General features: G+C 51.1%; 1 protein-coding gene and 1 long non-coding RNA gene across 5 annotated transcripts in view; one reads left to right on the top strand and one right to left on the bottom strand.

Annotated features, from left to right (window-relative positions):
- The window catches only part of map7d1a (MAP7 domain containing 1a), a 315,894-nt gene extending 293,761 nt beyond the window's left edge, over positions 1-22,133 (top strand). For 3 of the 4 annotated variants that reach the window (XM_038801643.1, XM_038801627.1, XM_038801654.1), the window contains 4 exons: positions 2,430-2,496; positions 12,348-12,480; positions 18,041-18,336; positions 21,512-22,133. In XM_038801643.1, coding sequence (XP_038657571.1) covers positions 2,430-2,496; positions 12,348-12,480; positions 18,041-18,336; positions 21,512-21,522 — 507 coding nt within the window. In that variant the 3' untranslated portion in view covers positions 21,523-22,133. The remainder of the gene's footprint in view (positions 1-2,429; positions 2,497-12,347; positions 12,481-18,040; positions 18,337-21,511) is intronic. The other variant, XM_038801635.1, reaches the window with a different exon arrangement.
- Positions 12,407-25,012, bottom strand: part of LOC119968826 — a 28,863-nt gene continuing 16,257 nt past the window's right edge. The window contains exon 3 of the long non-coding RNA XR_005461253.1: positions 12,407-12,486. This is a non-coding gene — a long non-coding RNA (uncharacterized LOC119968826). The remainder of the gene's footprint in view (positions 12,487-25,012) is intronic.

Below are 25,012 nucleotides of genomic sequence, written 5' to 3'. Positions count from 1 at the left end.
TGGCTGTCATGGCTCTGTTGGTGCTGGCTGATTGGTGGAGATATTTGCCACAGGCTGTCATGGCTCTGTTGGTGCTGGCTGTTTGGTGGAGCTATTTGCCGCTGGCTATCCCTGCTTTGTTGGTGTTGGCTGATTGGTGGAGACATTTGCCATTGGCTGTCATGGCTCTGTTGGTGCTGCCTGATTGGTGAAGAGATTTGCCGCTGGCTGTCCCTGCTTTGTTGGTGTTGGCTGATTAGTGGAGACATTTGCCATTGGCTGTCATGGCTCTGTTGGTGCTGGCTGATTGGTGGAGACATTTGCCATTGGCTGTCATGGCTCTGTTGGTGCTGCCTGATTGGTGGAGATATTTGCCGCTGGCTGTCCCTGCTTTGTTGGTGTTGGCTGATTGGTGGAGACATTTGCCAAAGGCTGTCATGGCTCTGTTGGTGCTGGCTGATTGGTGGAGACATTTTCCACCGGCTGTCATGGCTCTGCTGGTGCTGGCTGATTGGTGGAGACATTTGCCAATGACTGTCAAGGCTCTGCTGGTGCTGGCTGATTGGTGGAGACATTTGCCAATGGCTGTCATGGCTCTGCTGGTGCTGGCTGATTGGTGGAGACATTTGCCAATGGCTGTCATGGCTCTGTTGGTGCTGGCTGATTGGTGGAGACATTTGCCAATGACTGTCATGGCTCTGCTGGTGCTGGCTGATTGGTGGAGACATTTGCCAATGGCTGTCATGGCTCTGTTGGTGCTGGCTGATTGGTGGAGACATTTGCCATTGGCTGTCATGGCTCCGTTGGTGCTGGCTGATTGGTGGAGATATTTGCCATTGGCTGTCATGGCTCCGTTGGTGCTGGCTGATTGGTGGAGACATTTGCCATTGGCTGTCATGGCTCTGTCGGTGCTGGCTGATTGGTGGAGATATTTGCCATTGGCTGTCATGGCTCTGTCGGTGCTGGCTGATTGGTGGAGATATTTTCCGCCGGTTATCTCTGCCCTGTTGGCGCTGGCTGATTCGTGGAGATATTTTCCACCAGCTATCTCTGCGCTGTTGGTGCTGGCTGATTGGTGGAGACATTTTCCGCCGGCTACCGTGGCTTTGTTGGTGCTGGCTGATTGGTGGAGACATTTGCCATTGGCTATCTCTGCCCTGTTGGTGCTGGCTGATTGGCGAAGATATTTGCCGCTGGCTGTCACCGCTCTGTTGGTGCTGGATTAATGGTGAAGATATTTGCCGTTGGCTGTCACCATTGTGTTGGTGCTGGCTGATTAGTGGAGATATTTGCCGCTGTCTATCACCGCTTTGTTGCTGCTGGCTAATTGGTGGAGCTATTTGCCGCTGGCTATCCCTGCTCTGTTGCTGCTGGCTGATTGGTGGAGCTATTTGACGCTGGCTATCACTGCTTTGTTCGTGTTGGCTGATTGGTGGAGCTATTTGCCGCTGGCTATCCCTGCTTTGTTGCTGCTGGCTGATTGGTGGAGCTATTTGCCGCTGGCTATCCCTGCTCTGTTGCTGCTGGCTGATTGGTGGAGCAATTTGCCGCTGGCTATCCCTGCTCTTTTGCTGCTGGCTGATTGGTGGAGCTATTTGCCGCTGGCTATCCCTGCTTTGTTGGTGCTGGCTGATTGGTGGAGCAATTTGCCGCTGGCTATCCCTGCTCTGTTGGTGCTGGCTGATTGGTGGAGCTATTTGCCGCTGGCTATCCGTGCTCTGTTGCTGCTGGCTGATTGGTGGAGCTATTTGCTGCTGGCTATCCCTGCTTTGTTGCTGCTGGCTGATTGGTGGAGCTATTTGCTGCTGGCTATCCCTGCTTTGTTCATGTTGGCTGATTGGTGGAGCTATTTGCCGCTGGCTATCCCTGCTTTGTTGGGTCTTGCTGATTGGTGGAGCTATTTGCTGCTGGCTATCCCTGCTTTGTTGGGTCTTGCTGATTGGTGGAGCTATTTGCTGCTGGCTGTCATGGCTCTGTTGGTGCTGGATTATTGGTGAAGATATTTGCTGTTGGCTGTCACCATTCTGTTGGGTCTGGTTGTTTGGTGGAGCTATTTGCCGCTGGCTATCCCTGCTTTGTTGGTGCTGGCTGATTGGTGGAGACATTTCCTGCTGACTATCCCTGCTCTGTTGGTTTTGGCTGATTGGTGGAGAAACTACACAACATTTTTCACTGCTTACCCGACGACTGTTTGGTGGAGACGCTGCTGAACTTTTTTCACTGCTTTCCTGGCAGTTGATTGATACAGATACTGCACAACATTTTTCACAGCTTTCCTGGTGGCTGATTGGTGGAGCCTGTTCCCCCTGGCTACCATTGCCTTCCTTCGTGAGGCTGATTTGTGTAGAGCTTTGCCTCTGGCTCTCAGTGCCCTCTGACTGTTTGGAGTTCTGTTGTTCGGTCTGATTCAACTCTGTTTGAGCTTTCCTGTCCATGTTCTTCTCCTGCAGAAAGATGACAAAAAATCAACTGCTGATGGGGAGCTAAACGACCAGGATGCAAAAGCAGAGACTCAGGGTAAGATGGGAAGGAGGGGCAGCGGTGTGGGTTTGGGTAAGTGGTGAGAGAGTTAGAGGGGATTCAGCAATGCAAAATTGGGTACAAAATAATGAATAATTTAAAAAACCTAAATGACAAGAAAGATCAGTCAGGCAGCACAGTATCACAGTGGTTAGCACTGTTGCTTCACAGCGCCAGGGTCCCCGGTTTGATTCCCGGCTTGGGTCAATGTCTGTGCGGAGTCTGCACGTTCTTCCTGTGACTGCGTGGGTTTCCTCCGGGTGCTCCGGTTTCCTCCCACAAGTCCCGAAAGACGTGCTGTTAGGTGAATTGGACATTCTGAATTCTCCCTCTGTGTACCCAAACAGGGGCCGGAATGTGGTGACGAGGGGCTTTTCACAGTAGCTTCATTGCTGTGTTAATGTAAGCCTACTTATGACAATAATAAAGATTATTATTATTATTAGATGAGCTGCTTGTTCAGCCATCAGTTTTATCAGGCAGCTGGATTATTTTACTGTCACCTCCGGTCCCCCAGCGCTGACCTCCGGTCCCCCGGCGCTGACCTCCGGTCCCCCGGCGCTGACCTTGGTTCCCCAGCGCTGACCTCGGTTCTCCCAGCGCTGACCTCTGGTCCCCCAGCGCTGACCTCTGGTGCCCCAGCGCTGACCTCTGGTCCCCCGGCGCTGACCTCTGGTCCCCCGGCGCTGACCTCCGGTCCCCCGGCGCTGACCTCCGGTGCCCCGGCGCTGACCTCCGGTCCCCCGGCGCTGACCTCGGTTCCCCAGCGCTGACCTCGGTTCTCCCAGCGCTGACCTCTGGTGCCCCAGCGCTGACCTCCGGTCCCCCGGCGCTGACCTCCGGTCCCCCGGCTCTGACCTCCGGTGCCCCGGCGCTGACCTCCGGTGCCCCGGCGCTGACCTCCGGTGCCCCGGCGCTGACCTCCGGTGCCCCGGCGCTGACCTCCGGTGCCCCGGCGCTGACCTCCGGTCCCCCGGCGCTGACCTCCGGTCCCCCGGCGCTGACCTCCGGTCCCCCGGCGCTGACCTTGGTTCCCCAGCGCTGGCCTCTGGTGCCCCAGCGCTGACCTCTGGTCCCCCAGCGCTGACCTCTGGTCCCCCAGCGCTGACCTCCGGTCCCCCGGCTCTGACCTCCGGTGCCCCGGCTCTGACCTCCGGTGCCCCGGCGCTGATCTCCGGTGCCCCGGCGCTGACCTCCGGTGCCCCGGCGCTGACCTCCGGTGCCCCGGCGCTGACCTCCGGTGCCCCGGCGCTGACCTCGGGTCCTCCAGTGCTGACCTCGGGACCCCCAGTGCTGACCTCCCGTCCCCCAGCGCTGACCTCGTGTCCCCCCGCGCTGACCTTCAGTCCCCCAGCGCTGACCTTCAGTCCCCCAGCGCTGACCTCGGTCCCCCAGCGCTGACCTCGTGTCCCCCAGCGCTGACCTCCCGTCCCCCAGCGCTGACCTCCCGTCCCCCAGCGCTGACCTCGGATCCCCCAGCGCTGACCTCGGATCCCCCAGCGCTGACCTCCGGTTCCCCAGCGCTGACCTCGTGTCCCCCAGCGCTGACCTCGTGTCCCCCAGCGCTGACCTCGTGTCCCCCAGCGCTGACCTCCGGTTCCCCAGCCCTTCTCTGCCGATGCTGCATTGTGTAACTGGATTCAAAGAGGATGGAAAATCAGAGGCCTTAGCTTTATGCTTCAAATATTCCTCGCGGCCTGTCCAAGAATATCTACAATTTACACCCCCGGCGCAGTGCTCCATTCTCGAAACGGCTGGTTCAGACTGCTCACCTCTCACTCCCGACAATACAGTTGTGCTCCTCTCCTCTTTGCTCCAACTTGACAGGACTCCTCATACCTGTTACTATGGAAACAGCTCACAGGGGTTAAAATAGACAACACTGACTCTTGCTCAGTCTCTCTGGTGTTCTCTTTCTCTCTCTATCACACATACTCTCTTTCTCTCTCTCACTCTCTCTCTCTTTCCTGCTCAGATTCCCTCGTCCTCCCTCCCACGCACATACGTTCTTTCCTACTGTTTCCCTCTTTCTTTCGATTGCATCTTCTCCATTTCTTGCTCCTCATACTCACATTTACACATTTTCCTTTCCTGTGCTCCCACACTATTCATCTACTTCTCTCTCTCTTAATTTTTCCAATTAAGGGGCAATTTAGTGTGGCCAATTCACCTACCCTGTGCATCTTTGGGTTGTGGGGGCGAAAACCACACAAACACAGGGAGAATGTGCAAACTCCTCATGGACAGTGACCCAGAGCTGGGATCATCCTGGGACCTTGGCACCGTGAAGCAGGATTGATAACCACAGCGCCACCCTGCTGCCCTTCACTTAAATTCGAACTGTTCCCTCATCATTTTTGTTTACGATGTGGAGATGCCGACGTTGGACTGGGGCGAGCACAGTAAGATGTCTTACAACACCAGGTTAAAGTCCAATAGGTTTGTTTCAAATCACTAGCTTTCAGAGCACTGCTCCTTCCTCAGGTGAATGAAGAGGTAGGTTCCAGAAACATATAGATAGTCAAAGTAAAAGATGCAAGACGATACTTTGAATGCGAGCATTTGCAGATAATTAAGTCTTTACAGATCCAGAGAGACGGGTAACCCCAGGTTAAAGAGGTGTGAATTGTCTCAAGCCAGGACGGTTGGTAGGATTTTGCAAGCCCAAGCCAGATGGTGGGGGGTGAATGTAATGGGACAAGAATCCAAGGTCCCGGTTGAGGCCGTACTCACGTGGGCAGAAATTGACTATAAGTTTCTGCTCAGTGATTCTGTGTTGTCGAGCGTCCTGAAGGCCATCTTGGAGAACGCTTACCTCCCGGAGATCAGAGGCTGAATTCCCTTTACTGCTGAAGTGTTCCCCGACTGGAGGGAAACATGCATGCCTGGCGATTGTCGCGCGATGTCCGTTCATCCGTTGTTGCAGCGTCTCCATGGTCTTGCCAATGTACCATGCTTCGGGACATCCTTTCCTGCAGTGTATGAGGTAGATAACGATTTGCACGAGTATGCACTTTGTACCGTGTGAGAACACCACCCACCAGGTATGCGGTATTCGTAGCTTCTGGAACCTACCTCTTCATTCTCCTGCGAAAGCAGCAGTGCTCCGAAAGCTAGTGATTTGAAACAAATCTGTTGGACTTTATCCTGGTTTTTTACCATTTATTTTTCATCATCCTTTGCTGGATTTGAAAGTTATCCCAATCTTCTGGGCTGCTACTAATCCTTGCAGCATTGCATATCTTTTCTTTCAATTTGATGCCATCCTTAACTTCCTTCGTTAGTCATGGATGATGAATCTTTCTCACAGAGTCTTTCTTTGTCGATAGAATGTATCTCTGTTGAGAGTTATAAACTATCTCCATAAAAGTCTGCTGCTTCTCTATCCTTGCCTTTCAACCTATTTTTTGAGCCCACTTTAGTCAATTCTGCCGTCACACCCTTGTAATTATCATAGAATTTACAGTGCAGAAGGAGGCCATGCGGCCCATCGAGTCTGCACCGGCTCTTGGAAAGAGCACCCTACCCAAGGTCAACATCTTCACCTTATCCCCATAACCCAGTAACTCCACCCAACACTAAGGGCAATTTTGGACACTAAGGGCAATTTATCATGGCCAATCCACCTAACCTGCACATCTTTGGCCTGTGGGAGGAAACCGGAGCACCCGGAGGAAACCCACGCACACACGGGGAGGATGTGCAGACTCCACACAGACAGTGACCCAAGCCGGAATCGAACCTGGGACCCTGGAGCTGTGAAGCAATTGTGCTGTCCACAAGGCTACCGTGCTGCCCTTTGTCTTTATTTAATTTTTAAGACTCGCTTCGGATCCACAATTTTCACCATCAAACTGATTAATTAATTAATAATCTTTATTGTCACAAGTAGGCTTACATTACAACTGCAATAAAGTTACTGTGAAAAGCTCCGAGACGCCACATTTCGGCACCTGTTCGGGTACAGGGAGGGAGAATTCAGAATGTCCAAATTACCTAACAAGCACATCTTTTGGGACTTGTGGGAGGAAACCGGAGCACCCGGGGGAAACCCACGCAGACACAGGGAGAACGTGCAGACTCCACACAGACAGGGACCCAAGCCGGGAATCGAACCTGGGACCCTGGCGCTGTGAAGCAATAGTGCTAACCACTGTGCTACCACACTAAATGTTATCATGCTATGATCACTCGTACCTAGTGGATCCTATACTACGAGGTCATCACTTAATCCGGATCATTACACATTGCCACCTCTTAAATAGCCTGTTAAATAGCCTGTTCCCTGGTTGGTTCCAAAATACATTGTTCTAATAAACTGCACTGAATACAGTTCAGGAGCTCCATAGTCCAGACTTGCTTTGACAATTCTCTTCATCCAATCTGTATAAAGATTGAAATCTCCCATGATTATTGCAGTACCTTTCTTACAAGCCCCCATTGCTTCTTGTTTTAAACTCTGTCCTACAATGTAGCTACTTACCCACCCAAACCTATTCTGGAAGTATCATTCCCCGCTCCCCCGGTCTTGCACCCATCACCCATCCCCTTGTCTGGCTGCATATTGGGCCGCGCGCGATGCATCCAAACCGCTATGTCGAACGCAAAAATGATCCGATTCTTAAATGGGACTCTGCTTCATTTCGGGGCCTCGGCGAAGAAGACCCCACCAAAAGCACACATAGTTCATCTTTGAATGGCCCCCGATCTCTGGATCCCCCGCTGCAGTCTCCAGACTTTCCCCGCCCCACAATGCTCAAACTAACCTGTAAGAGGGTTATCAAGTCTCCCACACCCCACTTCTTAAGAGCAGGGCACCCCAGGACCCAATCGCCAGCATGGGCATGTTGCCACCTTGGCACTGCCATCTGCCAAGCTGTCAGTGTCACTTGGGCATCCTGGAAGTGCCAGGCTGGCAGTGGCACATTGTTGGCATTGGAGTTGACATTGGAGTACCAGGGTATTACCCTGTCCAGAGCCCGACCACCCAGGAGCCCGCGATCGCCTGGGAGACCCCCCGCATGTGCAGTGCGCAAGGTCCACATTGATGGAGACTAGTGCTGAAAGGCGTTCGCTTGGGTTCTCCGGGTAACTCCGGTGAGAGCATATTCAAGTGAGCCTGACTGCATACTTAAATATACAAATCTGGGTCCTGCCTATTGTGGGTGGGATCCAGATCATGACGCCTCGCAAGATCCCGTTAGATTTTGCAAGGTGTAATGAGCCAAGTAAATCTCACGAGAGGCCTTTTGCGAGATTTATCAGCCATGTCGTGCCCCAAATCGGGCGCGGCCATTAGATTATACCCTAAGTGTGAGATTTTTCCAGTGGAAAAACTCCCCAGTCTCTAAACAAATGACTAAATATGGGTGAATATCGGTCTAGATCGCGCCCTAACACCCGGCTTGAATCACCCTGCCAAACCCACCCAAAATTACAGTCATTTTTTGGGAGAATTTTGCACATTTGATCCTTCGAACCATTTCTCACTACTGTACTGATCTCACCCTTAATAACAGAGCAACAACAGAGCTCCCCAGCAGCAGCACCCCCCCCCCCCCCCCCCCCCCCCGGCCAACGCTTTCCGTTCCTCCTGTAATTCCAAACACCCTTGAGTATTCATGACACAGCCTTGGTCACATTGCAGTTATGTTTCTGTAATAGCTATCATATTGCTTATTTATTTCTATTTGCACTATCAATTCTTCCATCTTGTTATGAATTAATACCTTCTGTCAATTTGCTCGTGGCTCAGATACTAATCCAGAGATTATTACCTTTCCAATTCTGCTTTATAATTGAGCTCCTAGCTGCTCATACTCCCTCAGCAAACCTTCTTGATCATGCCAATGTCATTGGTGCCTATATGGGCCACAACCACTGGGTCCTTCCACTCCCTTCTTTCCAGAGAAGGCACTGGGCAGACTCCCTTCAGGAGTCACACCCTTGGCTGCAGAGAATGGTATCTATCCCCCTAATCCCTTATCCCTTACTCCAACTATATTCCTTTTTACTCCTTCACTTGAATCTCCCCTTGCACCATGGTGCTGTGGACATTTTACTTATCTTCCCTGCAGTCTGTGCTCTCATTCACACAAGTTGTCAGAATCTCAAACCTTTTGGACAAATTGCAAGGACTGAGGCTACTCCAGTACTGCCATTTGGAACACCATAACTGCCTCTCTTGAAATTATCCACTCCTGTCCCTGGCCACGGAGAAAATTGAAGTACCTAGCCAAAGGGATGTTCCTACTTCCTGGAACAAAGAGGAGAGGTAACGTTCACCCTTATGATCCATTGCAGTGTACAAAGATCAGACTCCAGCTCATCAACTCCGAGCCGAAGTTCCTTGAGTGAGTGATATGGTTGCTGTGAGTCACACTGGCATACCCACATGCTACACATCACCTGCCTTTCCACCTTTATGGTGTATTATTTAGCTGATTAGGTTTCAAATTTAGAAATACTACTCAATAATGATCCGCAAACTTGTCATGGAGTTTAACTTGTCAGGCTATAAATTTAATATAATAATACACTAGTTTAAATTACTTCCCCAGTTTAGAGAACAGAAAAAAAACTTCAAGATCACCAACACCAATACCTCTGTGCTACTGCTCTCAGGTGTCTCTGTCTCCAACTCCCTGTCTTGGAAAAGAGCAGGCAGCACCTCCCTCGAATTCCCAGAGTTACGTACTGTGCCTCAATGCTGAGCTGTTGTATGGCTATTGTGGTTGACCAGAATTATACACAATATTCTAGCCACTGAATAACTAGTGATTTATGCAGTTCAAGCACAACCTCTGAGCTCTTCTATATTCTGTGTCTCAGCTGATAAAGTAGTCATCTGTATGCCTTTGCAACCACCTTATCTACCTGTCCATGCACCCTCAAGCATCTGTGGACATAAACTCCAAGGTTCCTCTGATCTTCTACGCTTCTCAGTATCCTACCACTTATTGCATACTTCCTTGCCGTGTTTGCCTTCCCCAATGCATATCTTCAGCGTTCTCCCCACTGAATTCCATTTGCCATTTATCTGCCCACCTAACTTATTAATATAGGTCTGCTCCTTTCTTCCTCACTAACAAGCATGTGGCTATTTTCAGTATTAGCTGCCAACTTCTTAATCGTCCAATACATTTAAGTCTAAAATCATTGATGCATACCATGAAAAGCAAGGGGCCTTGTACTGAGTTCTGTGAAGTTTCATTGGATACAGTCACAAAATCACCTGTTAATCATAACCCCGTGCTTCCTGCCATTGAGCCAATTTTGGCACCAGCTCGCCTCAAATTGCATGAAATGTATTACTTTTCTGATCAATCTTTTGTCCAGTACCTTTAGTCTTTGCTAAAATCCATGTACAACATTAAATGCACCACCCTCATGAATCTTTCTTGTTACCTCCTCAAAAAGTTCCATCAATTTTGTCGGACATGACCTTCCCTTAACAAATCCATGTTGACTGTCTTTGCTTAATCCATGATTTTCTAAATGACTATTTACAATGTCTCGCAGAATTTATTCCTATAACTTGCCCACCTCCAAGATTATGTTGTTCAAAGTCTATCCCTTTGCCCCTTTTCAAGCAACAGTACCGTGTTAGCAGGCCCTGGCACCACACCCACAACCAGAGAAAATGATGGTCAGAGCTGCTATTATTTTCTCCCTTACTTCATTTAGTGGTCTAGGACATATTTCATCCTGGTCTGGTGATTTATCTACTTACAAATGTGCCAACACCTGAAAGTTCTCCTCCAAGCCACTCACCATTCTGGCTTGGAAATATATCAGCCGTTCCTTTACTGTCGCTGGGTCAAAATCCTGGAACTCCTAGCCTAATAGCTAGGTGTACTACACTAAATGGACTGCAGTGGTTCAAGAAGAGAGCTCACCGCAGCCTTCTCGACAGCAATTAGGGATGGGCAATAAATGCTGGCCTAGAAATCCCACGAAAAATATATTTTTTAAAAAGTCCTTTCTCCATTGTCATTTTCTTTTGTGAAGACAAATGCAAAATGCTCATTAAGAATTACAATAAGAGGTCTTATAATACCAGGTTAAAGTTCAACGGGTTTGTTTCAAATCACTAGCTTTCAGAGCACTGCTCCTTTCTCAGGTGAATGGAAACAAACGTGTTGGACTTTAACCTGGTGTTGTAAGACTTCTTACTGTGCCCACCCCAGTCCAACACCGGCATCTCAACATCATGGCTACCATTAAGAATTGCGTCCTCAATTTTGACCTCCACACAGGATACCTTTTTGACTGTGACAGACGAGGTGGGGAATTATAATGTAAGACATGGAGAGGGTTTAACATTACACGGGAGCTGGGGTAGAGACCAGCGCATGAACCATTGTCAGGTTTTTTTTCTGCAACTGTAATTGGCTCGGATGCTGGACAACTGTGATATCTTTGTTCGATTTGATGTTAAAATTAAAGGTCTGAAAGCCAGTTGAGTGCAGTTAAATGATGTTCAAAATGTTTTCGGCACATTATGGATCTGAGCAGTCAAGGAGCAAAGTGAAATTCAATCCTGATAAATATGCACATTATGGTACATTCGGCACCATTTATCTAGGCTTAGCTTTTAGTGGGTGGAAATGAACTGGGAGCGGCAATGGACTGTTCATTCCTCCAAATGCTGATCAATTTTTGAAAAAAGACTGGGACTCCAGCATCACCTGAAAAGATGGCAGAAGCAGGTTCAATAGCAACTTCCAAAAGGGAGTTGGAGAAATACTGGCAAAGGAGAAATTCTCAGGGCTATGGGGCAAAGAGCAGTAGGGTGGGACTAATTGGATAATACTTCCGATTTCAAAGAACGGGAATGACCCTGACGAGCTGAATGAGCTCCTTCTCTGCTCCCTGATTCTGTGATCAGTAAAGTACATTCTCTCGAGGCAACACTGATCTAAGCGCTGGTGAGGAACACCCGTTTGGTTCTCATCAATATCATACAAACTGGGACATGTACGCATGGGAAATGCCCTTTGGGATACAGTAGAGGGGAAATTTGAAATGTACATGTTATAAGTGTAACATGTTGGACAGTACCTGTAGTCCTCAAAACACTCTTCCTTTGGAGGACACCCTCACTTCATGTTTGGTGTAGACTAATTTAGAGATTAATTGCTCTGATTAGTCAAAAAATCCATTATCGTATTATTGGGACTACGAAGATAGTAATGGCCTTTTATCATTTAGTAACTTCCGTGTTCTTGGGTACAAAGGAAGGTGGGAGGAGGGGAAACTAGTCGGGAGAGACTACCCAGAAGGCACCTCACCAACACATAAAACATAAATAATACAGGTATGGAAAATTATATCAGGGAAGTAAGATCAAGTAAAGCAAATTACTGCGGTTCCCACCACATGTTCCGGCCTAATCCCCAATAACCTTTCACCCCCTTGAAATAAAAGAGAAAATGCTGGAAACACTCAGCAGGTCTTTCAGCATTTGGGGAGAGAGAAACAGAATTAACGCTTCGAGTCCAATATGACACATCTTTGGAACTAAGTAAGATCAAACGATATAAACGTAGAAAGAATGAACAGTAAATTTGAATGGTATCTGGAGGAGTTCCTTAGCTTGGGAGTGGTGAATGTTTCGAGTAGTTTGTCAGATGGACAGTTGAAGAGGAATACATGAGGAGATGGAGGATGGCGGGTGAGAGTTGAGGCAGTTGGGTTTTAACACTTTTCCTTGATAATAAAGTGTAGATAACTGCTACGAACCTGATGAGGAAGAGCCTGTGCTGCTCCCATTTTGTGCACTGATTGGCTTGTCCCTGCTGGAGGGAGAAGTGTTGATTTGTGAAAGGCCCTTGCGTTTTCCACAGAAGCTGGTCCTGATGGTGAGAAGGCCGACACCTCTGAAGATCAGCACGAGGCGCCAGTTGACAAGGAACCTGGTGAGTTGTCTGTCAATGCCACGGACTGTCCGTCACAGGATCATCCACTCGCAGAGTTGGGGTAAGTCTAAAAACAAAGGTATCTTTTGCATTGTTACAATTACACAGCAGAAGACAACTGAGCTGCAGACAATGCACCTTCATGATATGAGCATTCACTCAAAACCTGTTCAAGGTTAAAGAGGAGTTTTGCTTCTGGAAGCAATTTTTAAAAATCACCCTATTTGAAATTCATTCGGACTGTCTACCTATCCAACCCCCAAACCCCTCCGTGATTCTGAGAGGTTATGTGGCCCTCTTGCCTTCTGCACACCACATATCCTTTCATGGACAACAGTTCAATCCTTCCAATTTAACCTTCCTGAAAGATCTCACTGTCTCCTGACCGCCCTGTCTCCTGACCTTTCTGCCTCCTGACCACCCTGCCTCCTGACCACCCTGTCACCTGACCTCCCTGTCTCCTGACCTCCCTGTCTCCTGACCTCCCTGTCTCCTGACCTCCCTGTCTGCTGACCTCCCTGTCTGCTGACCGCCTTGTCTAATGACCGTGATGTCTGCTGACCTCCCTGTCTGCTGACCGCCCTGTCTGATGACTGTGATGTCTGCTGACCTCCCTGTCTGCTGACCGCCCTGTCTGATGACTGTGATGTCTGCTGACCTCCCTGTCTGCTGACCGCCCTGTCTGATGACTGTGATGTCTGCTGACCTCCCTGTCTGCTGACCACCCTGTCTGCTGACCTCCCTGTCTGCTTACTGCCCTGTCTGCTGACCTCCCTGTCTGCTGACCGTGATGTCTTATGACCGCCCTGTCTGCTGACCACCCTGTCTACTGACCTCCCTGTCTGCTGACCGCCCTGTCTGCTGACCGCCCTGTCTGCTGACCGCCCTGTCTGCTGACCGCCCTGTCTGCTGACCACCCTGTCTGCTGACCACCCTGTCTACTGACCACCCTGTCTACTGACCTCCCTGACTGCTGACCGCCCTGTCTACTGACCTCCCTGTCTGCTGACCGCCCTGTCTACTGACCTCCCTGTCTGCTGACAGCCCTGTTTGCTGACCGCCCTGTCTGATGACCGTGATGTCTGCTGACCTCCCTGTCTGCTGACCGCCCTGTCTGCTGACAGCCCTGTTTGCTGACCGCCCTGTCTGCTGACCGTGATGTCTGATTACCTCCTTGTCTGCTGACTGCCCAGTTTGCTGACCGCCCTGTCTGATGACCGTGCTGTCTGCTGACCTCCCTGTCTGCTGACCGCTCTCTCTGCTGACCGCCCCGTCTGCTGACCGCCCCGTCTGCTGACCGCCCCGTCTGCTGACCGCCCTGTCTGCTGACCTCCCTGTCTGCTGACCGCCCTGTCTGCTGACCGCCCTGTCTGCTGACCACCCTGTCTGCTGACCACCCTGTCTGCTGACCACCCTGTCTACTGACCACCCTGTCTACTGACCTCCCTGACTGCTGACCGCCCTGTCTGCTGACCGCCCTGTCTGCTGACCGCCCTGTCTGCTGACAGCCCTGTTTGCTGACCGCCCTGTCTGATGACCGTGATGTCTGCTGACCTCCCTGTCTGCTGACCGCCCTGTCTGCTGACAGCCCTGTTTGCTGACCGCCCTGTCTGCTGACCGTGATGTCTGATTACCTCCTTGTCTGCTGACTGCCCAGTTTGCTGACCGCCCTGTCTGATGACCGTGATGTCTGCTGACCTCCCTGTCTGCTGACCGCTCTCTCTGCTGACCGCCCCGTCTGCTGACCGCCCCGTCTGCTGACCGCCCCGTCTGCTGACCGCCCCGTCTGCTGACCGCCCCGTCTGCTGACCTCCCTGTCTGCTGACCGCCCTGTCTGCTGACCGCCCTGTCTGCTGACCTCCCTGTCTGCTGACCGCCCTCTCTGCTTACCGCCCCGTCTGCTGACCGCCCCGTCTGCTGACCGCCCCGTCTGCTGACCGCTCTGTCTGCTGACCGCTCTGTCTGCTTACCTCCCTGTCTCATGACCTCCCTGTCTCATGACCTCCCTGTCTCATGACCGTGATGTCAGTTGACTGCCCTGTCTGCTGACCTCCCTGTCTACTGACCGCCCTGTCTGCTCAACTCACTGTCTGCTGACCTCCCTGTCTACTGACCGCCCTGTCTGCTCAACTCCCTGTCTGCTGACCTCGCTGTCTGCTGGCCTCACTGTCTGCTGGCCTCACTGTCTGCTGGCCTCACTGTCTGCTGGCCTCACTGTCTGCTGGCCTCACTGTCTGCTGGCCTCACTGTCTGCTGGCCTCGTTGTCTGCTGACCTCGCTGTCTGCTGGCCTCGCTGTCTGCTGGCCTCGCTGTCTGCTGGCCTCGCTGTCTGCTGGCCTCACTGTCTGCTGACCTCGCTGTCTGCTGACCTCGCTGTCTGCTGACCTCGCTGTCCGATGACTGTGATGTCTGCTGACCTCCCTGCCTGCTGACCTCCCTGTCTGATGACCGCCCTGTCTGCTGACCTCCCTGTCTGATGACCGCCCTGTCTGCTGACCTCCCTATCTGGTGACCGTGATGTCTGATGACCGTGATGTGTGCTGACCGCCCTGTCTGCTGACCTCTGTCTGCTGACCTCCCTATCTGGTGACCGTGATGTCTGATGACCGCCCTGTCTGCTGACCGCCCTGTCTGCTGACCGCCCTGTCTCCTGACCATAACATCTGCTGACCGCCCTGTCTGATGACCATAACGTCTGCTGACTGCCCTGTCTGCTGACCGTCCTGTCTGCTGACCTCCCTGTCTGCTGACCTCCCTGTCTGCTGACCGCCCTGTCTGATGACCATAACGTCTGCTGACTGCCCTGTCTGCTGACTGCCCTGTCTGCTGACCTCCCTGTCTGCTGACCGCCCTGTCTGATGAATAACATCTGATGACCGCCCTGTCTGCTGACCGCCCTGTCTGCTGACCACCCTGTCTGCTGACCACCCTGTCTGATGACCGTAACGTCTGCTGACTGCCCTGTCTGCTGACCGCCCTGTCTGCTGATTGCATTTCCAAAGTCTTGACAAACGAGTGTTCTTGCTTATCTCACTCTGACGTTCAGAGAGCCAGTGTTTGTTGAGCACAGGACTTGAAAGCAGAAGGCTTGGGTTTCACGTTCTTGGCAATTTGACAGTGGAAATGGGGCTCAGTACTTTGCTGCTCCCTCTCCTCTTGCCTCAACATAACCTGATTCGTCAAATCTATTTGCACCCAGAGTTTCATTTCAGAGAAGCTGGTTAACCCCTATGTTCAGCATCTTACACACCTAGAATTATAGACATAGAATGTACAGCACAGAAACAGGCCACGCTGCCATACTGGTGATTATACTCCACATGAATCTCCTCTCATCTTCTATCACTTAGCTCCATCGACACATTCTCCTTCAGGTACTTGTTTAATTCCCATGAAATACATCTAGATTATTCATATCAACCACTCCCTGGATTACTGAGTTCCACGGTCCATCACTCTCTCAGTAAGAAAGTTGCTCCTGAATTCCCGACTGGATTTACTCATCTATTGGATATTTACGATCCTAGTTTTAAAATCCCCACAGCTGGAAATATCAAGGGGAATTTTACAGAGGTGATGGCTCAGCCAACTGGAAAGCTCGTGAGGACCCCTGTTGCCCCCTTTGGCGAATGCCCACCAAATCAACAACCAATCAGATAGTTAACAGGCCACATGGTGGGCCTTCCACAGGAATCAGGACCCGAGGATGGGGGAAGGGAGGAAAGAGTGGGGGGGAGGGGGGGGGGGGGGGGGTGGAAGCTGCCGGCCAATCAGACGGCAGAGCTATCTTGGTCGGTAGCGCCATTCGGTGGCTGTTGCTGGAACAACACCCACTAGAGGCCCAGTTTTGCAGAATGATCCAGGCCAGAGGTAAGAGTTTGCAGGGTGAAGTGTTTTGGTGGTGGGTAGCAAGGGCAAAGGGTAGGCTCTCTATGCCCTCACTCCTCCCCCCCTTCCTTTCTGATGCCGATCAGGTGCTGAGTTCCTTTGAATGAGGGTCTTCCCCAGACCACAAACCACCGAGCAAGATCTTCTGTTCATGCTCCCCACATAGTTTCGGACCTGCCCACTGCTGGGGTGATACGAACAGCGATGGGACGGGGCCCTTAATTGTACAGTTCAGAATCACGGGTACTGTTTTGGGTCTGCAATGACATGTAGGCCAAACCAGGTAAGGATGGCAGATCTCCTTCCCTAAATGGCATTCGTGAACGAGATGTTCAATAATTGACCCTCGTCCAGATTTACTAATTGAATTTAAATGACATCAATTCCATGGTGGGACTTGCACTCCCTTTTCAGTTTCCAAACAACGTTAGGTTTTGGTTACACTTCAGCCCCACGCTCCTGCTCCACGGGCACCCGGTGCGGAGAGGGGAAGGAGGAGGTCCTTCTCGTGAAGTTGCTCCTGGGCCTGGAAAAACTTGCCATTAACAGGTCCAGGCAGCGAGCGACCGAGGGGTCGTCCGACCAGGCTGTCTGCCCCTCTTCCACAGCTTCATTCGTGGCTGGGTGCCTGTGGAGAGGTAGCATGCGGTGCCACAGGAACATGTGAGGCCTTCCGTGCCCAGTGGGCACCGCAGGGGTTGGATTTTAATTTGTCCCTGCGTTAATTTTTGTTCTTTTATTAAGTTGCTGTACCCTAAAATACTTCATGGTGGGACTTGAATCCATGTCACCAAATCATTAGCCTGAGCTTCTGGATTACTAGTCCATTACGATTACCATTAAACCACCATCTGAACTCCATTTATTAAAAAATTGTTTATTGTCACGAGTAGGCTTCAATGAAGTTACTGTGAAAAGCCCCTAGTCGCCACATTCCGGCGCCTGTCCGGGGAGGCTGGTACAGGCTTTACTCCCTAATATCCCTGCCCAAAAATCCTCGCAATCTCAGCTCTCAGATTTTCATGTGCCCTATCCCCTCCCCAGTCTAACAGGTTTTTAGGGGTGGCGGAGGGAGGGGACCGTTCCATATTCCCTTTTGTGTGAAGAAGGGTTTCTGACCACCCCTGATCAGCCAAACTCTTCATTCTAAAGTTATGTCCCCTTGTTCTGTTCCTGCTGCACCTATCAAACTTCAATCATCCAATCACCACAATTAGATTTGGTCTTAATTGTCTGTTCTGAATGGGGGGGGTTGGTTTAGCTCATGTTGGCTGGACAGCTGGTTCGTGATCAAGAGGCAAGGCCAACAGCACGAGTTCAATTCCCATGCTGGCTGCGGTTATTCATGAAGGCCCCACTTTCTCAACCTGGCCCCTTGCCTGAGGTGTGGTGATTCTCAGGTTAAATCACCGCCAGTCAGCTCTCCCCCTCAAAGGAGAAAGTAGCCGATGGTCATTTGGGACTATGCTGACTTTACTTTTCTTACTGAAGGGAACACAAGCCTAGTCAATCAACCTCACCTCATCAGTTAATTTTTTCTGACCTAGTACCATTCTGTGTTTGAAATGGAAAGTATTACACTTGGACTGAGTTTAGGGCGGTAGTGGCAGTTGATACGGGTGGGGTTGGGGGGGGGGGGGGGGGGGGGTGACTGGGGAGGCAGGGGGTGCAGGGGAGGAAGGATGAATGACTGGGAAAAGGAAACTAAAAACCAGCCTCTTGTACCCATTAGGGTGCCTGCAGAAGAAGATGGCTGTGAGAAACAAGATGTCCTCACCAACGGAGTGCAGGCGAACAAACAGGAAAATGGGATTTCTCCCAAGGAGGTGGCATCACAGGACTTTGAAGAGATTGTCGAGCTCTCTAATCACACGGGCTGCTTAAAGGAGACTGTGGACAGTAACAGGGAGAAAGGATGCCTCAGCAGTCTGACAGCTGACGGGATTCCAGTCAATCCCATCATTGCATTTGAGGAGGAAAGTTCCTTCATTAAGAAAACAACGGGAATTCAATCCCAGCATGTAGCAGGTACGGAAAAGCAAACTGCCGCAACAGTCGGGTCGCATTTCCACCATGATGGACTGTAGGAGGGAGAGAGAGAAGCTGTGTAAGTGTGATAGAGCTAATGTGTTGTGAGCGTGTAGGTGTGTGTGACAGAGAGAGACGCTGTGTATGTAGAGAGAGAGACTGGGTGTGGACTGTGTGTGTGTGTCGGGGGGGAGGGTGCAGTGTATGAATATGGGTGTCAGTGTGAGAGGGGGGAGTGGGTGTATTTTTTTATTAGTTCATGGGATATGGGCATCTCTAGCTGGGCCAGCATTTATTGTCCATCCCTGAGACCAAATTCCTGTCGATTTGGAATCGCATATAGTCCAGAACAGGTAAGGATTCATTCCCTAAAGGCATTAGTGAACCAGATGGGTTTTAGTGACAATCGTTTCATGGTTATCCTTCGACATTTAATCCCAGAAGATTTTTTAATAGAATTCAAATTTCACCGTCTGCCCTGGTGGGATTCGAACCCAGGTCCCCAGAGCATTACCCTTGGTCTCTGGATCACTAGTCCAGTGAAAATACCACAGTACCAGCACCATCCATGTTAGTGAGAGGACGGGTGTGTGGGAGGGGCGACGGGTGTGGGGGAGGGGCGACAGGTGTGTGGGAGGGGCGATGGGTTTGTGGGAGGGGCGACGGGTGTGTGAGAGAAGGGACGGGTGTGTGACAGAGGGGGGCGGGAGTGCGAAAGAGGGGCGGGAGTGCCAAAGAGGGGTGGGAGTGTGAAAGAGGGGTGAGAGTGCAAAAGAGGGGGCGGGAGTGCGAAAGGGACGGGTCCGCGAGAGAGGGGACGGGTGTGTGAGAGAGGGGACGGGTGTACGAGAGAGGGGACGGGTGTGTGAGAGAGGGGACGGGTGTGAGATAGAGGGGACGGGTGTGCGAGAGAGGGGACGGGTGTGTGAGAGAGGGGGCGGGTGTGCGAGAGAGGGGGCGGGTGTGCGAGAGAGGGGGCGGGTGTGCGAGAGAGGGGGCGGGTGTGCGAGAGAGGGGGCAGGTGTGAGAGAGAGGGGGCGGGTGTGAGAGAGGGGATGGGTGTGAGAGAGGGGACGGGTCTGCGAGAGAGGGAGCGGATGTGTGAGGGAGGGGATGGGTGTGAGAGAGGGGACGGGTGTGCGAGAGAGGGGACGGGTGTGTGAGAGAGGGGGCAGGTGTGAGAGAGAGGGGGCAGGTGTGAGAGAGAGGGGGCAGGTGTGAGAGAGGGGACGGGTGTGTGAGAGAGGGGGCGGGTGTGAGAGTGGGGACGGGTGTACGAGAGAGGGGGCGTGTGTGTGAGAGAGGGGGAGGGTGTGAGAGAGAGGGGGCGGGTGTGAGAGAGAGGGGGCGGGTGTGCGAGAGAGGGGGCGGGTGTGAGAGAGGGGACGGGTGTGCGAGAGAGGGGGCGGGTGTGTGAGAGAGGGGGCGGGTGAGAGAGAGAGGGGGCGGGTGTGAGAGATAGGGGGCGGGTGTGAGAGAGAGGGGGCGGGTGTGCGAGAGAGGGGACGGGTGTGAGAGAGGGGACGGGTGAGCGAGAGAGGGGACGGGTGTGCGAGAGAGGGGGCGGGTGTGAGAGAGAGGGGGCGGGTGAGAGAGAGAGGGGGCGGGTGTGAGAGAGAGGGGGCGGGTGTGAGAGAGAGGGGGCGGGTGTGAGAGAGGGGACGGGTGTGCGAGAGAGGGGGCGGGTGTGAAAGAGGGGATGGGTGTGCGAGAGAGGGGGGCGGGAGTGCGAGAGGGGAGGGAGTGAGTGGGTAGGTGTGTGAGGGAGGGGACAGGTGTATGAGGGTGTGTGGATTAGATGGGAGTTGTTATATTGAAGTTGATCAAATTTCAACATCAGATAATTCCCAAATGTCAGTCACGAAGAAAACAAAACTACTTTCCTCACTAATGTGATCGCGGCGTTAACGCGATATTACGCGGGGTGGCCAATTAACGGTCACCTGGTGTGAAACAAGCTCTGTGACAGGCTGAGAACAGGGGAAGCGGGCACCAAGAACAGGGAGTGTGCGGTTTGGTGTTTCCAATGTGCTCTCTCGGGACTGCTGATGTGGAGCTGTCTCAGGGAGCTGCTGAATTGTTAAAAAAAAGCTAAATGTCAAAAGAAAAAATATGCCCCCCAGTGCACAGTACCGCAGACACATTTGTTAATTTTATTTGAGCCCTGACTTTCTTCCGGTCCTGGATTGAGGCTGCAGCTAAAATGTAACGGCTGCCTGGCCAATCATAGAATTTACAGTGCAGAAGGAGGCCAATCGAGTCTACACCTGCTCTTGGAAAGAGCACCCTACCCAAGGTTCACACCGACACCCTATCCCCATAACCCAGTAACTCCACCCAACACTAAGGGCAATTTTGGACACTAAAGACAATTTAGCATGGCTAATCCGCCTAATCTGCACTTCTTTGGACTGTGGGAGGAAACCGGAGCACCCGGAGGAAACCCACGCACACACGGGGAGGATGTGCAGACTCCGCACAGACAGCGACCCAAGCAGGAATCGAACCTGGGACCCTGGAGCTGTGAAGCAATTGTGCAATCCACAATGCTACCGTGCTGCCCCACCCACTGCTTGTAAAAGCAGACGAGCCCACGTAAAATCCTTTCAATTCAATTCCTTTAAATTGCCTTCTTGATTGTCCGCCGGTGAGCTTCCAACTTCGCACGTGCCCGCCGGACAAAATATTGTACGAGTACGCGGTGACATCGGGACAAGCAGTTTTACACGTTTCTGGGTTGGGCGCTCACCCACCCGAGCAACAGAAATTTCTGGCCCCATGTATTTCAATGTTGGTGGAGGATTCTGGAAAAGTATCTGAGAATTGGCTTTCATTGGGCAGTTTAACTTGAGGTGGTGCACAGCATTGCAGATATGCCCAGTCTGGCTCTCAGCCCCTCAGTCCCTAGCTCCATTCTAAGCTAGTCTTTGCTTTGTGGAGCTCTGGGCTCCATACCTTCTGATGGGCCACGAATAGCAGTGTTAGTCAACACACATCTTGAAACTCTAGGATCAGCTTCCAAACCAGGTTGTCAGAAAGATCCCCTGCCTCCTCCACTCCCCATACCGTGCTGACTGCAGTATAACTCCCAAGACTCCCATCCCTCTTGGGCAGAGGAGAATCACAATGGACTTGTCTGTATCTCTGGTAGTAATAACTTTTCGTTCTGTTTCAGAAATCCTCTGAAGGCCTGAGGGGCGTAACCTGCTCTCCCCCCTCCCATCCCCTCCGCTCCACCCTCCCCGAGCCACCACGCACGGCTTGCTACTCAGTGTTGGATCTGGAAGTGATCGCAGGAGCTCACCAGGTTAAAGGGGAAGAGTCGAGAGTGAGGTGTGTCATTACCAACCCTCCAAAGGACTGCAAAATCCTCACATCTCCGAGCGACACTTCCTTTTACTTTGTTGTGTTGTTTTTATTTTTTTTTAAAAAGTGTTTTAAAAGTGTTTACGGAAAAGTAACTTCCACGTGAAGAGACAGGGGGGATTGAACAAAAACCCGGAAGATTAGAGAGTGACCTCGTGGAAGACACAGCCATTCCCTCGACCTTCCTTCACTCGTACTGTACACAGCGTGCTGACACGATGCTGTCCCTAATGTGCACCTTATTAAGACTGACACTCTAATTCAATATAGTCGGTGAAGAGGAAAAGGCACACGGACAGATGAGAGTGTGGCAGAGCAATGGTTATTGTATCACTGGTGGTCGCGTTCTTATTTAACTTGAAATTATAATAAACTGCTGGGTACAATGTATGTGAATAATGTAAATAAACCTCTCAGTGTTACGGCAGGAAGATGCATGACTGCATCGTCTGATTGGCCCTCTTCCTGCTCTAAGCTCCACCCTCCATCTTCCTATTCCTCCCCGAAATTTCCCAACTTCTAATTCAGCAGATATGAGCGGTTGTGGTTCTGGTGGGACAGGATTTTGTGGGGCACAGAGATGGTTAGCGGTGGGGGGAATCAATAATGCGCTGCACTCAATGAAGAGTGTGATTGTGTCTGCCTTTCTACCTCCGGCGCCAGGGTTCAAAACCTTTGCACAAATGAGCCTTATGACACTTGTGCCTCTCTCTTGCCACTTTACACATTCAGCGCGTTTATTTTGAACACTGTATACCTTTCTAATCTCACTCATTCGTTCACTTACCCATACAGATTCTCTCGCTCATCCTCGCTCTAAATCTCTTGCACTCACACACCTTGGAGTCTGAGTGAGTGAGAGAGCAGGCACAAACGTCTGTGCCCAACATAGTGAAAGAATCTGGGATGGGTATTTCGGTTTAACCTCGTTCATTCTCACACTCACCCACGTAATCGTTCTTTGTTCAGATGTTTGGGGCTGGATTCTCCGTCCCACCACGCCCAAAGGGCGTTTCCCGATGGGATGGAGAAACAGGCGTTGGGATCGGCAGGGCAGCACGGTGGCGCAGTGGTTAGCATTGCTGCCTCTCGGCGCCGAGGTCCCAGGTTCAATCCCGGCTCTGGGTCACTGTCCATGTAGAGTTTGCACATTCCCTCCGTGTTTGCGTGGGTTTCGCCCCCACAACCCAAAAATGTGCAGGCTAGGTGGATTGGCCATGCTAAATTGCCCCTTAATTGGAAAAAATTAATTGGGTACACTAAATTTTAAAAATGAAATTGGGATCAGCAGCGATCCGAACGCGATTCTTCGACCCCCCCCCCCCACACCTTGCTGGCACCCGAGGTTCACGAACGCGCGCCAGAGGGAGGATGTAAATGAATGTAAGTGGGTCTTAATGACCCACTTGCATCCATTTAGCGGGCCCGCCACCCTAATCTCCAGCCCTCCGTGATTCTCCGGACTCCTGGGACGGGAATCACTTGGGTGCGGATCACGTCTGGTATTTACCAGCGTGGCCCTGATGTGGTGGACTTCACGGTGGGACAAGGGGTTAATTCTTTAGAGGAGTTGCTCCCAAAGCCCATCGGAGGGCCAACCCCCACAATGCACTACTAGCCCCCCCATACCCCTCCCCCCAAGGACCCCCTTAATTGGGAGACCCCGCCCCCCAGGAACCTCTTTAATAGAGAGAGCCCCACCGGGACCCCCCAACTGAAGGATCCCCTCACAGGGCTCCCCTGACTAAAGGGACCCTCTTAACTAAAGGCATACCTCGCACAGACCTGTCCACCCCTCCAGAAAAGAGACCCCTGTCTGGAAGCAAGAGAGCAGTCCAGACAGGGGCCATGAGAAAAATTACAGCTGTAACATTTACCTGGAAGCTCCACATGTCCCTTCCTCAAAGGTGAATAGCTGTGTCCTGTGTTTCAACCCTTCAGATCTGTTAGCTGGAAGTCATTCATTCCTTTCTAGTTGTGGGCTGTGATTGACAGCTTCCACAATCCATCTGCAACCATGACTCATTCATCTCCCTTCATGGATGAGTGACCTTAGTGCTGAAATTCCAATGTTTACAAACATCAACCACATCAAAGTGAGGTAAGTGCATTCCATTCACTCAAGTGTGTGATCTGAAAATTCAGGGGATTTTGGAAAATTAAAACCAATGCATCAACTATCTCATCAACCACTTCTTTCAAGAGCTGAGGATAAAAGCCATCAGGACCTCGGGAATTGTCAACCTGCAGCTTCAACAGTTTGCTGAGTACCACTTACCTAGTAATTGTAATGTTCCTGAGTTCCTCTGTCCCTTCCATTTTGTGATGTACAGCTATTTCTGGGATACATAAATACATAGAAGATAGGGGCAGGAGGAGGCCTTTTAGCCCTTCGAGCCTGTTCTGCCACATCACAATCATGGCTGATCATCCAACTCAATAGCCTAATCCTGCTTTCTCCCTTTGATCCCATTCTATATCGAGTCGCCTCTTGAATATATTCAATGTTTTAGCATCAACTATTTCTTGTGATAGTGAATTCCACAGGCTCACCACTCTTTGGGCGAAGAAATGTCTCCTCATCTCTGTTCGAAATGGTTTACCCTGAATCCTCAGACTGTGACCCCTGGTTCTGGACACACCCGCCATTGGGAACATCCTCCCTGCATCTCCCCTGTCTAGTCCTGTTAGAATTTTATAAGTCTCTAGGAGATTCCCCCCTCATTCTTCTGAACTCCAGCGAGAACAATCCTAACCTAGTCAATCTCTCCTCATATGACAGTCCCACCATCCATGGAATTAGTCTGGTATTGCTTGTATCCTCCATGGTCAACAACAATGCAAAATACCTGTTCAATTCATCTGCCATCTCTTTGTTTTCCATTATTAATTCCCCAAATTCACTTTCCATACGTCTGATGCTCACTTTGTTAACATTTTTCTTATTTCAGTATCTATAGAAATTCTTACTATCCATCTTTATATTTCTAGCTAGCTGTCTGGTACTCTTATATTTTCCCTCCATATTAATATTTTTGTTGTTCTTTGCTATTCTTTATATTCTGTCCAATCTTCTGCCCTGCAGCCCATCGTGCACAATGATATGCCTTTTCTTTAAGTTTGATACTATCTTTAGCTTTTTTAGTTCACCACAGCCGGTGTGCCCCCTCCCTTGGAATGTTTCTTTCTTGTATCTATTCTGAAATTACCTTTCAATGTCTGTCGCTGCATCTCTATTGACCGATCCATTAACCTCATTTGCCTGTTCACTTGCAGTGCCAAGAAAGACCACGCTATCGAACGGGATTCT

Source organism: Scyliorhinus canicula, chromosome 1, assembly GCF_902713615.1.
Source record: "Scyliorhinus canicula chromosome 1, sScyCan1.1, whole genome shotgun sequence".
NCBI classification, from domain to species: domain Eukaryota; kingdom Metazoa; phylum Chordata; class Chondrichthyes; order Carcharhiniformes; family Scyliorhinidae; genus Scyliorhinus; species Scyliorhinus canicula.
Note: the sequence above shows the minus strand (reverse complement) of the source record. Positions and strands in the feature narration are given on the sequence as shown.